Here is a 19181-nt window from a genome sequence, read left to right on the forward strand (position 1 = left end):
GTCTGTCACAAAGTCTTAAATTGTGCATTAAAATGCTTCTCCTCCTGTATGGATTATCTGATAAACTTGAAACTTTGTACAATGCTTCATTGCCATTTGCAGATGTGCACATTGTTGGGAGAGGATTTATTGTTATCCTAAAAGTTATAGTGGTTCGATCCAAGAGGGATGCGGGTGTAAAATAGCTTGTGACCATTTCTCCTAGTTGCAAACATATTGAAGAGTCTTGAATTTTTTTTTTTTTTTTTTTTTTTTTTTTTATACAATACTTCATTATCATTTAATGATGTCTAGATTTCTCTGACCCAGGAATCTAATATTTTCCTAAAATCTACAGTGGATCAAAAACAAGTATTTTAAGTGTTTTTTTTTTTTTTTTACCCTTTATTGAATAATCTTTGTAAAATTGCATGTGCAAAAGTAAAGATGCTTTGAAAATTCAATTACAAAATTAAACATTTCACTGGTTTGTTAAGGTACTCACTACACTAAAGCTTTATGACACTATGTTACAAGATGGCGATTTAAATGTTTTGGAAAAGTATTTGTATTGATCGATTTATTCGTCTATAACACCATAGCTAAGTGGTTAATTAATAAAGCATTGGGCAAGAGAGAGAGAGAGAGAGAAAGAGAGAGAGAGAGAGAGCATTGGGCTGGTGAACTACAGATCTTGAGCTCAAATCCACCAGTCTTTTGTTCATGTGTTGAAATAATATTTTTGAAAATCATGTTTTTATCCAAATTTGCATTTTTTGCTGTTTTTGGCATACACACTTATTGTATATCATCAGATCTTTTTTAAAATATTAAATCTATTTGTACTGATTTGAGAAACTATTTCCCGGTGTAGTGAGCCACCTTAAATGTAAACATAAAAAGACTCCAGTCTTTGTTTACATAACACAGAATGAAGGCTAAAATATTGCTTTTATTCCTGCATCCAGAAGGTTAAAATTTTGGCTGTGAACACAGATTCAGTTATACTTTTCATGTTTAACATTTAAAAAAATGAAAACAAAATTAAAAAAAAAAACCCAAAAAAAACGTAAACGTCCTGTTTGAGAATTTTTCACTTGTATGGAGACGTCACCATTGCCAGTGAAGGGCTGCAACATTTAGGTCTATGCTCGGTGCTTATGCCCCTTTGAGCAGGGGTGGATTAATATTGTGTCACACATTTAGGTAATGTCATATAACTGTAAACAATGTCTCTAGAGGATTTGGGTGTTGCTCAACCGGAAATGTAATAAATGAATGCATAAGATTGGATCATACTTCTTTTTGGACTAGAACATCCAGGACTGAACTTTCTTAGGGTCGAGATGTCTGTTAACCGTTTATTCGTATTTACCTGTCAAAGTCTTTTTGACGCTTCAGGTATAGGAGAAAGTACTTTGACTTCAGAATGAATGTGATTGTCAGAGGGAGAATGATGGACCGAAGCATGCATTTTGTAAAATGATTCTTGTGTTGTTAAATCTTCGAGAATCTTGTTGGAGATGTCTGATTCGGTTCACGAAACAACTTAGCATCATCTAGCAGTAGCAGATTTCACCGTAAGCACTTAATTAACACTAATTTTAATATATTGTAAACAAATTGTAACTGTAAGCTAGGCTATTCCAAAATTCCACAACATATCAGAGGAACCGGTAATTTAGCCTGTACATAATGATAAGAGTAGGGGTATATACCACACACCCCTAATAAAAGTACTGGGATTACTGAATCAGAATGACAATTGGGGTGGGGACGATAAAAGCAGAATTTTCGAATTATTTTGAAGCGAAGTTTTGAGTAAGAAATGGTGCCATTCCTTTTAGGTTATTTTTTTCATTGGGGATGGTACCATAGGGCCTACTATTATTATTACAGACAAAAATACCGGTTCCTGTGAATATTCACACCTGACGACCTGTAAAGGGTTGTAAATAGAGAATGTGAACAGCTGCATGTAAATAAGTTAGTGTTCTAACTGCATAATTTAATACCGTTCAATTTTATTCTAATATTTTTGTGATAGGGTTATATGTATACAATTGAAATTGCATGGGAAAGAGTTTAGTAATGCAGAGCTCTAATATAATTTAATTTCTCATGTTGTTTAGACATTTATCCATTAACACATGTATAGGTCTACATAATTTAGGAATGTAATTACTAGATACAAAGTTAATGTCATTCCTTAGCTTGCAAGTACATTCTTAAGAATCATGACAAACAACACTCTTTAAGATACAATTTTCTGCTTTATTACTATATTCATGGGATAAAAGTCCCCATCCTGTGTTTTATTTGGGATATTTATTCCCATTCATGCTCAAATAGGATATTCACTGCCATTTCATGTTCATTATGGGACATTTCCTCCTATGGGACATTGTATCCCATTTTGAATTTAAATATGGGAGTTAAAATCCTATGGGAGAAATTATATTTTTTCTCCCATGGGATTTTTGGTAGGAGTGAAAATCCCCCAAGTGGGATTAAAAATCCCTCCAAAATCCCATGGGATTTTTTGATTTCAGGTGAAATATCTTAAAAACTACAATAGTTACAAGTGTAAATGTTGGTGCATGTCTTGTGGACATAAAATCCCATCTTTTTTTGTAAAGGGTTTATTTGTATCCTTAATAAAAGGGTTGGCGAAACTCCGGACTTTTGTCGTGTCCAGAGTTAAATGTCGCACTGTAATATGTAAATGTACCAAATGTATGTTGAATTGTGAAGTTGCTGGGGCCCTGAGTAAAATTCCCAACGATGCATATGAATCTTTCATTATGAGATCATTTTGCGCTGAAAGAATCCTTCTTCATGGCAAAGAGTTTTATTCTAAAGTTATTCTCGTAAGAAGAGGAGAACATGCTGTACCTTTATAACAAAGAGCAGAAAAGTTGTTGTTCTTTTTTTGTTTTGTTTTACATTTAAAAAATGAACTTGTGTATGCTCTTGTACTACCAATGCAACTGAAAGAGTATGGCATTGGGAATGTTGGGAAACATTTTACAAGTGTAAATATTGACAAAATTTGTGAATTGATACTACATGTAGTTGAAGACAAGAGGTACTGTGAGCAATACTCACTAAGAATACCCCCCGCTTACCCCAATCTCCCAAAGGGTGTTGTTAATAGGTATAAATTACCTCTTTCCTGAGTGTAAAAATATGGTATGCCTTTGTAGAAGAAAATGGAAAATATAGTCCTGTGATGATTAACGGTCGGGCTCGGAAAAGTCGGGCTCGGGATGTATCTAGCGATTACGTAAACCGGGCTTTATTGCTGTGCATTACGAAAGCGTCCGAGGGTAGTTCGAGTGCACATCAGTATATAAGGCGGTGATGAGCGATAGTTCGCCAGTTCATTGTCAGAGCTCAAAGGAGTAAGATCGCAGCAGAAGCGGTAAGGCGAGAATAAATTCAACCCTGGTTATTTTTAGTATACGGTGGCTAGTATACTGGCTTTAGGGTGTTATACAGTGAATTAAAACTGTTTGTTATATTTCGATATAATTGTACTTAAGTTCTGTCTGGGTATAGGACAGATCTGGGGATACATCCGAGACCCGTACTTGTATAGGATACATACCTGTCCCGAGGATACATACCTGCCCGGACACAGACCATATGCCTAATTAGATTTGTTTGCTCTTATATTAGGGATAGGTAATCCTAAGACTTATATGTATATATTGACTCGTTCTTATTCACATCATCATTTTTCGTAATTATTGCTGATTGCCATTTTTCTATATATACAATCATTTATATATCATTGTCTTGATCTATCTAAATTTACGGACCCAAACACGTAACATAAATTGGTGGCAGCTGCGGGATTTGGGTTAGGTCAGTTTGATAGGGTTATAATAAATTTGTTTCTATCACAATGTCTGGTCTACGGACTGACATATCATACATAGATCGAGAAATAGAAAATCTCAGTAGGGAGATAGATGAATCTTTGCGACTTTTAGGTATGCAGGAAAGTATCTCTGGCAGCTCAAGGCTAAGACAAATAACAAGGACGAGTACACCGTTTACAGGTAGATCGGATAGGGCTCTTGATAATGTTAGCATGAGTCACGGGGATGTAAACGGAGGACAGAAACCTGCACACAGCACAAGGATAGATACAAACCAAAATCAGGCGAGATCAAAGCCAAGGAACTTTATTAAACCTGCTACTTATGACGGTTCAGGCATGTGGAACGACTATCTATCTCATCTAGTTTTTTTTTTTTCAAAACAATTTAAAGATTGTGTCAAAAAGAGTATAAAAAAGTATTTCTTTTCTTCTTATTATTTTATTGTTTCAAAATCAAGACGTGGAATCATGGGTCTCGTATTGCAATATATATACACAGTGAGTCACATTTTTTTCTCTAAATAAACACATATTTTAAATGCTTTATAATACATGTGCTGTTTTATTTTTAAAGAAAAAGGTAAATATGTCACATTTATAAAGGTGTGTGCATTTGAATACTCTTGAATGTTCATGAAGACTTTGTTTATTCTAATTTTACAATGTGTCGGTTAAGTCTTCATGAAAATTCATGAATGTTCATTCCCTCGAACTAAATGATTTTTTTTATTTGAAATACCAATATTCATAAATATTCATCATTTGTTCATGAATTACATTTTATGAATATATTCATGAATAAAATTCAGGAACCGTCTTTATGAACCAGTCATGAATATATCATGAACGTTTCATAAAAGTTCCTGAAGTTATGAATTTCATCTCGCAGGGGGATTGGTTAGATAATACTTAAATTATCCGCAGCAGAATGTAGGGAGATATTCTTGTTATTCTATTTCCATCCATTATTTTCTCAAGTTCTCTAGTGAAAGTGCGTCAGTAAGCGGTGAAAAAACTACTGAAGTGATTTGTGTTTATTCTGAATACACGGTGGACGGGGCTTTCTTGTCAATCATAACATGACGTGATTCATTCATGCTTGGTTGAACAAAACAGTCCCGGGGACTGCTTTCTAGAACAGTCCCAGAGCAGTCCCCGGGACTGCTTGGGTGTCAGGTTGAGTCTGCATATCGAATCGACATACATGTATATTGTTGATAGACATAACGACATCGATATCTCTAAATGTCGAATTGAAGGCCACAGCAAGAGATTTTTTCTTCTCACGTAGAAGTTTTTGAATGAATTCTGCTTCATATGAATATAGAAACAGGTCAGCTAACAAAGGAGCACTATTCGTGTCCATGGGGATTCCAACAGATTGTTGAAAGATCTGATAACCGAAAAGTAATTTTTTGGAAGACTGATCACTAAATACATCTGTATGAATATTTCCATTTTTGTTGAAGAAGCAACTGTCTATGATGTCAAAAAGTCTAGTCTTTAATTTATCGAGAGGAATGGTCGTGTATAGTGTTGAAAAGTCATAGGTTTTAATGTTATTGATTTGGGGAAAATTCTGCGATTTCAAGTTTACTCAAAGTTCTTTTAAAGTTTTTAGAATCCACATTTGATTAACACCACTTCTGGCATATGTAGTCGCACAGTAAGTTTGAAGTTTCTCCTTCACCGCTGTTAATATTTTCGTTAGGAGCAAAGATAGGGGCTTGGTAGAGCACTTACTGGATCCAGTAATGTATTTTTCTTTTAAGGGTTTTTATGTAGTGTAGGAATCCAGTATAGGTATGGTAACTCATATTCATTCGACCCACTGACTGGAATATTAAATGTGTCTAAAACTGAAGCATGGTATTGAAGAATTTCATCTTTTGAAAGGACAGTTGGAGTACAAGTATGATTACCAAAAGTGGAATTAATGCCAAGTTCGTTTAAAATACAGTTGTAATAATGAGCCTTACAAACAAAGACAATGTTGTTACTAGCTTTGTCAGCTGGAACCAAGACATATTCCTCATGTAACCTATCTAATTCTTTTATCACTTCTGGTTTACTAAACACAGAAGGATAGATGGTACGTACTTTTGTTTTGATATGTCTAATGCGGTATTTTAATATCCCTCTTATGCTTTTAACCCATTCTGACAATGTATCAAGTTCTTTTTCATATTTAGCCCATCGTCTGGCATAATCTTCGACAGAATTCATAATAGAGATGAAGTTCTGTCGCCAATTAAAAGGCCGAGGTTCTCTGTATTTAGGACCTTTTAGAGTAAGTGATTTGAGGTCCTCATTTTCAACTATATCAACATCACCAGTAATGACATGTCCAGCTGGACTATAGTTGAACGAAGATGAAGAACAAGAACATTTTTGGTGGATTACGTATAAGATGGTCTGTATCTAGGCACTGCAAAGTTTGTTTATAATTAAAAAGTTTGGATGCAATAGTAGAAGTATAGCTGTAGGAAATACAGGGTGTAGACTTGAAATAAGTTTGAATACACGACTGAACCCTTTTATGACGAAGAATGTTGCTTATGTTGACGGCATCTATTCCTTTGTTTGTAAATTTGAGCTGAAAGAACTGGCGGCATGATTTGGAAGGAATATCATCCATGGTCCGTGCTGGTTTATAGAGCCTGTGGTAGGCAACATCCATAATCATAGAGTTCAGTCTATATTCAGGTGTTGAAAAATCCAAGTATAGACTAGCCATAGCTTCTTCAAATAACGTGTAAAACTCTCAATGGAACAGAGTTTTGTACAAATATGATGTGGACCTAATTGTCTGTTGACGTAAGGCAAAAGGGAATCAAACATGACATCATTTATACTTGGTCTTTTATATGAATGATGTCCATCACTGCGTTTCCGTCTTTGGGTAATGGGAAAGAGTCCCATCACATTCACCTTATTTCCTTGTGGACTAGTCAAATTTCCCACATCATATACATTATCATTGCATCCATATGGAAATGCAGTGCCTAGGGTCCTGATCCAGTGATCTCCTCGTTGTCTACGGAAAAGGTGCTTAATGTTGGATTGTTTGTGTGATGGTAATTTTTTTTTCTAAAATCCTTACCCTCATGGACAAGATGGAGTGGTCCGGTGCATTAGAATGCTTATAAAGAAGTTGGTTACCACCATTATTAATTTGAAATATGTGCCCCGATATTCTTTTATTAAGTGAACCCTTGGTTTCTCCCACATTCATTAAGTCAATAAATTATTTCTGTACAAAATTTGAAAGCTGTACAATGAAAACTGTTTGAGTTATCGTGTCACAGCGAAAGTGCTCATAATAACAAAGATAATGACAAACAGAAAGACAGGCAAAATGACATGACCCCAAAATCTATAGGTGTCTTCCTCTTACTGTAAAATTTGAAAAACTGTACAATAAAAACTCTTTGGATTATCGTGTCACAAAGAAAGTGTTGACGGACGAACGGACGGACAATGCGATTACTATAGGGCTTCCCGCATTTCATGTGGGGCCCTAAAAATAAATGCAATGGCGGATAACTTCCATAAAGTTTCAAGTGCAAACCATTCTGCTTCTATCATTTACTAGTGATGTAAATTTGATATATTTTACTTTGATTATTTTTCAGCTGCAAACATTTATCTGAATTTAAATTATTGAAAATTCTCTAATCTGTTTGACAAATGCTGTCTGACGTGTTTGATAACAATTGTTACAAGGTCTTTTTATATACTGATTTTAACTACGAATTATCCCATTTACCTGATCAGAGTCGACAGAGGATGTTTACTTCTAGACTGATTTTGTATTTTTTACAGAAGTTGAGATTGATCACTGTTCGTTATCTTGACCTTTTCATTGAATACCCGAAGAAAGAAAGCTGGGAATATACACATATATGCCCAGAACATCATTTCATTGTGTAAACAACAGACAATTGAACGACAAGTAGAAAAACTAAAGACATTTTGTTATCTAAGTTTGAATGCGCAGCATCTTTATGCAGGTTTTCGTTGTATGATACGCACTTGACTTGTATAAATTTTGTTGCATGAAATGTGAAGATGAGGAACAGTGATCAATCTCATAACTACTGCTATAAACAATACAAAATAGAAAGTTGGACAAACACGGACTCCTGTATATATCAGAGGTGGGATCAGCTGCCTTGGAGGATGATAGTCACGTGGCTTATATAGATTTTGTTGTATGACACTCACGTGGCTTTTATAAATGTTGTTGTATGTTTCGTGACTTACGTTAATTTTTGTTGTATGACACTCAGGTGATTTATGTCAGTTTTTGTTATATGACATTCACATGATTTATCAAAGGTGATGATAACGAACAGTGATCAAATTCACAATTCCTCTAAGCAATACAAAATAGATAGTTGGACAAACACGGACCCCTGGACACACCATAGGTGGATCAGGTGTCTAGGAGGAGTAAGCATATATGTAAAATTTTGTTGTATGATACTCAGGTGACTTACATAAATTTTGTTAAATGATACTCAAGTGACCTATGTACGTTTTTATACGCCCGTCTTTAGACGGGACTTATTATGGTACAGCGATATCTGTACGTCAGTCCGTTTGGGGTTTTCTGTTTCTAATTTCATTTCTGTCACATATCAAGCTGAAACTTTCTATCTAGCTTCTTTGTAGACCACTCTAGATCAAGTTGTAATTTTGATCCATTTCAACCTCTCATGCAAAAGTTTTACTCCTTTATTTTAAGATGCATGCAAAGTGAAGATAACGAACAGTGATCAATCTCATAACTCCTACAAGCAATACAAAATAGATAGTTGGGCAAACACGGACCCCTGGACACACCAGAGGTGGGATAAGGTGCCTAGGAGGAGTAAGCATGTAATTGTTATACGAAGGTACATAATATGTCCAGTTAACTCCTCTCACAATTTTAAAGAGAGGACGTTCTTGTTTTACAGAGTTTTTGTATGGGTATGGAAGATGTGCATGTGGCAAGGATTTTGATTTTCGTCAATTTTTGAGAAAATTAATGGTTGTTGGACGTAGTCCGTTTGATGATATGTATTAAATAAAGGACATGATTTGTCCTTTTAACTCCTCTCACAGTTTAGAAGTCAGGGTCTTTGATAATAACTTGAAGATGTGCATAGTGCAAGGATATTTATTCTCAACAATTTTTAATTTTCTTTAATGTTTTAAATATTTACAGGTTGTTGAACTTGGTCAAATTTGGGGATATATTTTACACAGAACTCTTGGTTTGTCTATTTACCTCTTTGTACAGTTTTAAGCCAAGACCCTGTATTCATACAATGCAAAGAATGTATGTCACAGCCTAATTCTGGCTGATACTACCTGAAGCAAAGTTCTACAAATTATGACTTAAGAAAAACACTTTATGTAAGCATTTTCACGGGCGTATTATGTACCGTTTGCAGTACTCTTGTTGTTGTATAATACCCGAGTGACCTACGTAAATATTTGTTGTATAATACTCGGGTGACCTACGTAAATATTTGTTGTATAATACTCGGTTGACCTACATAAATATTTGTTGTATGATACACAGGTGACTGTATAGGTCCATGGGTTTCCTTTCAAAAGACGAAATTCTTCAAAACCATGCTTCAGTTTTAGACACATTTAATATTCCAGTCAATGGGTCGAATGAATATGAGTTACCGTACCTATACTGGATTCCTAAACTACATAAAAACCCTTACAAACAAAGATACATTGCTGGATCCAGTAAGTGCTCTACCAAGCCCCTATCTTTGCTCCTCACGAAAATGTTAACAGCTGTGAAGGAGAAACTTCAAACTTACTGTGCGACTACATATGCCAGAAGTGGTGTTAATCAAATGTGGATTCTGAAAAATTCTAAAGAACTTTGAGTAAACTTGAAATCACAGAATTTTTCCCAAATCAATAGCATTAAAACCTATGACTTTTCAACACTATACACAACCATTACTCACGATAAATTAAAGACTAGACTTTTTGACATCATAGACAGTTGCTTCTTCAACAAAAACGGAAATATTCATATCTAGTGATCAGTCATTCAAAAACTTACTTTGTTAAACACCACTCTGATTCCACGCACAAGTACTCTGAAGTTGAAATAAAAAATATGCTAGAGTTCCTCATTGACAATATCTTCGTGGTCTTTGGTGATCACGTCTTCCAACAGTCTGTTGGAATTCCCATGGGCACGAATTTTGCTCCTTTGTTAGCTGACCTGTTTTTATATTCATATGAAGCAGAATTTATTCAAAAACTTCTACGTGAGAAGAAAAAATCTCTCGCTGTGACCTTCAATTCGACTTTTAGATATATCGATGACGTTTTGTCTATTAACAATGATAGCTTTCATTCTTATGTCGATTTGATATATGCCTGTGAGCTTGAAATAAAGGACACCACAGAGTCGTCCACTTCTGCTTCATACTTAGATATTTTATTGAAAGTAGACATTAACGGCAAACTGACAACTCAACTGTGTGACAAGCGGGATGATTTCAGCTTCTCCATCGTCAACTTCCCACATTTATGTAGCAATATTCCATTATCACCTGCATATGGTGTTTATATATCTCAACTGATTCGATATGCAAGAGCTTGTTCTGGGTATAGTCCGTTTTTAAATCGAGGTTAGCTACTGACAAACAAGTTGATGGTACAGGGATTTCAACAGTCTCGATTGAAGTCAGCATTTCGCAAATTCTATGGTCGTTATAACGATCTAGCTCGTCAATACAACCTCGCATTGGGTCAAATGCTGTCTGACGTGTTTCATACCGATTGTTAAGCCGTTCTTGGCACACTGATTTTGACTGCAGATAACTCCGATTACCTGATCAGGATATGGGGCTCACGGCGGGTGTGACCGGTCAACAGGGGATGCTTACTCCTCCTAGGCACCTGATCCCACCTCTGGTGTGTCCAGGGGTCCGTGTTTGTCCAACTATCTATTTTGTATTGCTTGTAGGAGTTATGAGATTGATCACTGTTCGTTATCTTCACCTTGAAGACATTTCTTATGATTCCAAAGTATATCGGGTAGAAAACTAAGGTTGTTTGAGGTAGACTACGAGTCTTGCATAACTACGTATTTTCTCATCAGACATATCTCTCTTGATATGCTGTTTCATAAACATGGCCAGTGGTTCCGCTCGATTTCATTTCTGTTCTTTGAATATTGGCACTGGATAATCTGCTGCCCCGACACCTGTAAAAAGCAGTCTTAACAAAAGTCATTTTTGAAAATTTAAAAGATAAAAAAAGCTGTACGGAATCATTAGTATTATTCTTTCTTAAAACATTTACTTACCGTTTGATCACACACAGCACAAGTATCACGATTATAATGACGACAAACGTAGAAGAAGAGGTTATTCCGACGAGAAACCATACAAATTGATGTTGGAATAGAGGCTCTACATCCTGGTCCTCTGTAGACATGCTATAAATGGAACTGCTACAGATTGTCGACTCTGTTACATTTACGTCTGTTTCTTAGGGGAAAATATAATAATTATAAACCCCTCATTTAAATTCAAAGTGAAATAGTCTTTCTTTAACAACGAAAGTAATCAGTTTGAATGCATGGAATATAAACTTTATTTGTGCCACTAACTTATTGTACGATCAATCATCGTATAACTTACCTTCCAAACACGATCCGTTAAATCTATCACACACACCACATGTACATTTCATTTTACAGCCGAATCCATAAAATCCAGGCAAACATGTCTTACTGCATTGTGGTCCAAATGATCCCAGGCAAGCTATTAAAATTTTACATAGATATAAAACGAGTTCCAAAATAGTTTGATGTTTAAAATATCATTCTGGGCGAGTCACAACTATTGAGAAGCAATACAACTGACAATGCATTATTATATTGTATAACAGGTAGTGTGTATTTTCATGTATATTACAAAGTTATTTCAGTCAAACGGTCAAATGCTGTCTGACGTGTTTCATATCGATTGTTAGGTTGTTCTTGGCACACTGATTTTGACTTAGGATGACTCCCGTTTACCTGATCAAGATATAGGGCACATGGCGCGACGAATGTCAACAGGGTATGCTTACTCCTAGGCACCTGATGCCACACTGTGGCCCTATTCACAAAATATCTTACGACTAAGATCAAAACTTACAAACACTGTAATTTCCTTATTTTTCTTTCTTAATCATTATGCAAAGTACATCCATGGTTTATAAAACTTGAATATATACTTATGACCTTGTGATCGGTATTTGATTATCAGACATAATTATTTTTTCAGCTTAGTCGCAAGATATTTTGTGAATAAGGGTCCTGATTCCACCTCTGGTGTGTCCAGGGATCCGTATTTGCCCAACTCTCTATTTTGTATTGCTTTATCTAGGAGTTTAGAGATTGAACACTGTTCGTTACCTTCGTCTTTCAGTTGTAACACCCAATTTGATTATCTAAGCACTCAGAAAAAAATCATTTATATTGTACAATATGCCTTTATTGGTTGGTTGTATATTGTTTAACGGTCTGGTCGAGCATTTTTTCAACCATATGGATACGTCACTATTGCCGGTGAACGGCTTCAAAATTTAGGCCTATGCTCGGTGCTGACGGTCTTGAGCAAGGAGGGATCTTTATCGTGCCACTCCTGCTATTACACGGGACCTCGGTTTTTACAGTCACCTCTTACAACAAGCAAGGTGTACTTATGCCGTATTCTAACCCGGATCCCTACAGGAAACCCCAACCAGCATTACTTTGTTTTCTCTATTTTATTCTTTTTCCCTAAATGTGCATCGCAGCATTAAGTTTGTACGCCACAATATATGAAATGGAAAATCAACGGAATCAAACGTGTGACAATAGGGTACTTTTCTTGGACAGGATGTTTTCTCAATGCCAAACAAACCATACGCAAAGCATTGGTAAAAATTCAATATAATGATATTATGTGTGACATTTGAATACACATCATTTTGAAATTCATTTGATCCGCCTCTCAAAGCATAAAATGCGTTACATTTTACCCGATTAAGTTACGTCACATTGACTTAGTCACTTGCTTATATTTGACGTTTGGTTTTATTAAATATTGACGACAATGTTGTAAACAGTGGTAAGTTTTTAGGTAGTGTAAAACTTTTATTGAATTAAAAACTTTTTTTCTGGTATTGTGTGATGTCAAATAGTAAATAATACAGTGTATGCCCAGTGTTGATTTTGTCTGTCGGAGATACATGTACTTCAAAGTCAATCTTTGAAGGGCAGTGTAGTAAACATTATATATGCAGCCAACACTTATTTTCTGTTATGAAGATTCGTTGCAAACCCCACCTTCAATAACTACATTTTCAAATTTATGCAGTTATTGCATGATAGTGAGGGAGATATGAATATTTATTCACCCAAGAAAAATCATATTCCCCGAGGGCAACGCCGAGGGGAATATGATTTTCTTGGGTAATAAATATTCATATCTCCCTCACTATCATGCAATAACTTGTTTTTATTATACCTCAGTATGAGAATTCTTTGGAACGCGTAATCTGATTGGTCTAGACAGTCACATACCACGGATGACAAAACTTCTTATTATACCTCAGTATGAGAATTCTATGCAACGCGTAATCTGATTGGTCTAGACGGTCACATGCCAGGGATAACAAAACTTCATATCTCCCTCTCAAACATCATATCTCCCTATCATATTTACCGCTTGGGCAGCCTCGTGCATTTTCCATAAATTTAACGTCAAAGACAATGAAATGTATTGTGACGTCACAATAAGTCCGAGTCATTCTACTTCCATAATTCGTAAGGCACAAAACATGCGGGTCTCTGATACACAGTTAAATCCCCTGATTTTGGTTGATACAAAAACAAGCAAGTAAATCAGCATTCAAGGAGAATGGTAAAATAAAAAATGGTTATCATATCACTGTATTTCGCTGTTTGTACCTTCTAATTCGTTGAGGCGCGGTGTGGCCGTTAGGGCAATCCCAGCTACATACATGTACAATGTATAGATGAGCGGACTCCAATCTCAAATGCAATTTTGTGGTCTTGCTTTGTTTCGGTATAATAAACAATTTATTGCATGAATGTTCGGGAGATATTAAGATTTTTTCACCCCGGAAAAATCATATTCCCCTCGGGCGTTGCCCTCGGGGAATATGATTTTTCTGGGTTGAATAAATCTTCATATCTCCCTCACTAATAATCACTATCATGCAATAAATGTATAATATACCGAAACAAAGCAAGACTACAAACCAGGCGATTTAACTGTGTATCAAAGACCCACATATTTTATGCCTTACGAACTATGAAAGTAGAATGACTCGGACTTATTGTGACGTCACAATACACTTCGTCTACCTTGACGTTAAATTTATGGAAATTGCACGAGGCTACCCAAAGGGGTAAATATGATAGGGAGATATGATGTTTGAGAGGGAGATATGAATTTTTTTTATCCCTGGCGCGTGACCGTCTAGACCAATCAGATTACGCGTTGCATAGAATTCTCATAATGCATCGTCGGTAGTTGCCAAGACAATCACAACTCTTAGAGCCAGAATTTGTGTATATATATGTACATGTAAGCAACACATTCAAGTACCGGAATACCGAGTGAACATTTAGACGTGTGTGGATATGGACATTTCAACGTTTTTCCTTTTCACGGACAATTTAGTGGAAAGGAGAGAAAAGCAAAAATATTTCACTCATTTAGACCTACGCTTATATAGTTTAATGTAAATTCTTTGTATTATGTCACAATACGCTCCAAATGACTCCCTCTGTGTGGTGATATCATTATATTGTTATAGTCATAACAATATAATTTGTTTTCCTGATGTAAAACGTCTGAAGATTTTTTTTTTCATGAAAGCTCATACGTTTTACAACGTGTTGTCATATTTTATTTAAAGCTGTATGGTCCGAATTACAACATTTTTTTTTCATCTCGTAAAAACGCAGTTAAATCATCGAACGTATGTAGTTATGAGGCTGTATGACATATCATACATTATTTCACCTGTTTTAACCAAAATTATTATACCCCCCGCAACAAGTTGTGGGGGGGGGGGGTATACTGGAATCGGGTTGTCCGTCTGTCTGTCCGTCCGTCCGTCCGTCTGTAGACGCAATGGTTTCCGGACTCTAAAGCATTATCCTTTCCACCTACCGTCACCATATCATACATATGGACTACCCATGGGATGAAGATGTTCCCTATCGATTTTGGGGTCAAAGGTCAAGCGCACTGGACATCGAAGAAGCAATATGGTTTCCGGGCTCTAAAGCCTTATCCTTTCCACCTACAGTCACCATATCATACATATGGACTACCCATGGGATGAAGATGTTCCCTATCGATTTTGGGGTCAAAAGGTCAAAGGTCAAGTGCACTGGACATCGAAGTAGCAATATGGTTTCCGGGCTCTAAAGCCTTATCCTTTCCACCTGCAGTCACCATATCATACATATGGACTACCCATGGGATGAAGATGTTCCCTATCGATTTTGGGGTCAAAAGGTCAAAGGTCAAGTGCACTGGACATCGAAGTAGCAATATGGTTTCCGGGCTCTAAAGCGTTATCCTTTCCACCTACAGTCACCATATCATACATATGGACTACCCATGGGATGAAGATGTTCCCTATCGATTTTGGGGTCAAAAGGTCAAAGGTCACGCGCACTGGATATCGAAGTAGCAATATGGTTCGGTTTGTCATGCCATTTGTTTTTTACACTCAGAAAAGAGGTAGTTTATACCTATTACCAACACCCTTTGGGAGATTGGGGTAAGCGGGGGGTATTCTTAGTGAGCATTGCTCACAGTACCTCTTGTTTGATTTTAAATCGAGATTTACAAATAACCGCGCCACTCTGCCATTTCAAGTGACAGTCTCGTGACCAGTTCAAACTTTCAGATCATCGGTGGTCTCTTCTGTGTAAAGCCGTGTATTTTGTTACAACAGTACCGTGCCATAAGTTTAATAGAAATAAAAATATCGAATACCTCTTAGTAATTTGTTGTTTTACGCTCTTTCAGCCTTAAAACTAGACAGTTGCGTATGAGTTAATACATCATGTTGGGATTCCCCTGACGCGCGTGGGTGTATTTATAGACGTCTAACACTGTATAATTTATCCGTTATCTGGAACACCTAGGGCCTTTCACCGAAAACACCGTGTTTTGGGTGAAAGGCCCGAGGTTTTCCGGATGATTTATATATGTACCACACTATATTTACTTTCTAAATAATATCCTCACTGTTTTCTTTTACATGCAGATGATTTCAAGCATGTAATTAAGGGAAAGTTAATAACTTTATAAAGTATTTAATCTGCTTTAAAGTGATTATGTACAAAAATAATACATGAACAATGGGTCATACGGCTTTAATTTTTTACCTATTGATTACCGGACACTGAGACAATCGTGATAGAACGCTAGTAAATAAATTACTCACGAAGACACTTGTTACCATCTTTTACATAATCTGTGCAACATTCTACACCTCTAAAAGTAAAACAAAACAATTAGAAGAATGGTATTAAATGATAAACAGAAATTTTCTATTAAGGAAGCAGGTACTTGTAGTCCTAAACTGATAACTCACGTGCTTGTTCTTCTGCATATCCCACTCGGATGTTTGGCTGTTAAATTGTTTTGTATATGACAAACAAACAGAGCAATAATCAAAGCAAAAACACTTGCAGACATTTTAATTGTAATGAACAAGTAATATTGATTGAATTCCCGCAATCAGTTTCCGTTAGCATTATAAATATTGAGTGGAGAGCAGCATTATGATTCAGACTACATATATTCTGTGTTATGCGTAATACCTAAAGTCTCCTTTAAAAATACACAACATATTTATAAAATATATATACATGTATCAGTGAGCGAAAAATACTACTTCCTTATAAAGGACTGAAAAATCATAAACTTTCCCCAGTTTCACTTGTTTAAAACTTCCTGTTCCAAGAACCACATGTGATATTAAGCTTTGTCATTGTAAAATATTCGAAACATTATATTGACTTGGTAGAAGATTAAATCCTAGCAGAAATATCGGCATAAGCCAGTAAGAAAATAATTTCCTATGCATTGTTATGTTGAATATCATATGTCCTTATTTTATATCCTATACTTCAAATGAAAGAGTAAAATAACGAACAGTGATAAATCTCATAACTCCTATAGGCAATACAAAGTAGATAGTTGGGCAAACACGGATCCCTGGACACACCAGAGGTGGGATCAGGTGCCTAGGAGGAGTAAGCATCCCCTGTCGATATATTGTAAAATATTGTTTTAATTTTGCAAATCCTTCACGTGATTAACAATAAAATTAAAACTAGCGTAAGTGTTTTCATCAAGGTATATCTATAATATTAAGAGAGGAAAAGGGTATAGCAGTCTTTAGATGGTATTGTTTGTTTCAACACGTGGTTTGCAGCCAAAATAGAACAAATCATCTTCTTTGTTTTCCCTAGGGTTTGCAGCCAATTAGACCCTTATTTATATACTGCAAATAGGCCTTATTATCGGAACAATTTGAAATTTTTCTTATGGTGTTGTAATCATTCTCCCAACCAAATTTTCGGAAGTGTTAAATAAACATATTGTCCCCACGCAACCGTTCAAAGGAAATACTAAACGTTTTTCCATCACGGTAGGACTATCATCTCGTTAATTTTTATATTCAATCCACGTTGGAAGAAACATTCCTGTGTGAAGAAAATTCCAAGTTTTCATAAATCGGAGAATGTATGGGGAAATTTTCAAAAATCTTTTAAGTAACCACAAAACTGCCCTTTGTCTTAACAACGTGCAAGCATTTTTCTGCAAGATAGATCCATTTACAAATTGAATTGCTCTTAATGCTTTTTGCATGTAAATGTATAATTGGGTAAAATGTCATTTTTATTTGTTGTCAATTGTATACTCATTTGATGACTCACACTTGTTGAATGCGATACTTCTGAAGTATACTTGTAGGTGGCAAGCTTTCTGTTGTACATTTCGGTAATTATACTTTAAACTGTACTTGGTCTCATCCGGTGTGTTAAATTTTTACCTGTTGATTTTGGTATACACAGTTTGAATTTATCAAGCTGAAATAAACAATATTAAGTCCAAATATATCGGGTGTTGTGTGATAGTATACTAAGGTATAGAGTTTTGAAAAGAGGTAGCATAAAATTGTTTACTGCATGACAAGTGATTTTTACTTCGGCATTACAAAATAAGTCAGAATACGTCGACAGCAATGGAAACGTCGCGCCTAATCCGAGCATCCGTAGAGTTCTATGGAATAGAAAAACATAGAAATCTATTATCTAGATGCAAGGTGAAGATAACGAACAGTGATCAATCTCATAACTCCTACAAGCAATACAAAATAGATAGTTGGGCAAACACGGACCCCTGGTCACACCAGAGGTGGGATCAGATGCCTTGGAGGAGTAAGCATCCCCTGTTAAGAGCTCCAGATTACCTTGATATATACACAGTAATATATATCGAAGTTCTACTTAATAAATTAAAAACGAAGCAGTTTGTGTTCTTACTTTGTATTTTAATCATGATGCAATTTTAGAATATACTGGGCATGTCATGGTGCAGGTACCAAAAGGTATAACAGACTGTGTTTTGATCCTTTGCATAAGTCAGTATCGTGTAAATAAAAAAGTAATTTCACCTTTTTAAAACAGATGAAATTCAGACAACAAACTTAATGTCTCATTATATGAAATACCCATATTTGTTGCTTTCCTTCCCGTGCCACGGTATTTCCTGATAATTATGCATCACTTCGTAAGGGTTCCGCAATTAACATCATTCAGAAAGTCGCCCATTTTTAAAATCAACATTTCCTTTTCCTGGAAAAAAAATAATTTAAAATTTCAACTATAAATAATGAAATATTGTATTTCCTAACTTGAATTGAATTAATAATGTTTCCATTTTTTATGAACACGCAACAATACGTGCCGCGCTCCTATACTTCCTAACATCGTGTAGATTGAAAAAATAATGATAGATAAAATTCCTTAATTAAAAATGGTATTGTGATTTCCACTATAAATTTGATCATTTTTATATAATCTTTTTTCCCTTCTAATTGCATCCGTGTCAGTAGGCTCAGTCAATGATATTTGATATCGTATCATAATTTGTCTAATCCAAAAAATGAATTTAATGATAATTGCACTATTTATTTAAAACAAAAACACGCTAATTACAGATGTTTATAGGAATACCATTACCTT

At 35.6% G+C, this 19181-nt stretch overlaps 2 protein-coding genes across 2 annotated transcripts in view; both read right to left on the reverse strand.

The window, feature by feature from the left end:
* Nucleotides 1-19181, reverse strand: part of LOC130054058 (uncharacterized) — a 1204346-nt gene that overhangs the window by 518027 nt on the left and 667138 nt on the right. The gene's annotated exons all lie outside the window — the stretch shown is intronic.
* Nucleotides 10316-16669, reverse strand: LOC130054085 (uncharacterized). Its single transcript, XM_056162497.1, has 5 exons — nucleotides 16520-16669; nucleotides 16370-16419; nucleotides 11545-11667; nucleotides 11208-11391; nucleotides 10316-11105 (listed from the first exon to the last, which is right to left on the reverse strand). Exons 1-5 carry the CDS (start codon nucleotides 16621-16623, stop codon nucleotides 10997-10999), a joined length of 570 nt encoding a protein of 189 aa, XP_056018472.1. The 5' UTR covers nucleotides 16624-16669; the 3' UTR covers nucleotides 10316-10996.

This window comes from Ostrea edulis, chromosome 1 (assembly GCF_947568905.1).
Source record: "Ostrea edulis chromosome 1, xbOstEdul1.1, whole genome shotgun sequence".
Taxonomy (NCBI): Eukaryota; Metazoa; Mollusca; class Bivalvia; order Ostreida; family Ostreidae; genus Ostrea; species Ostrea edulis.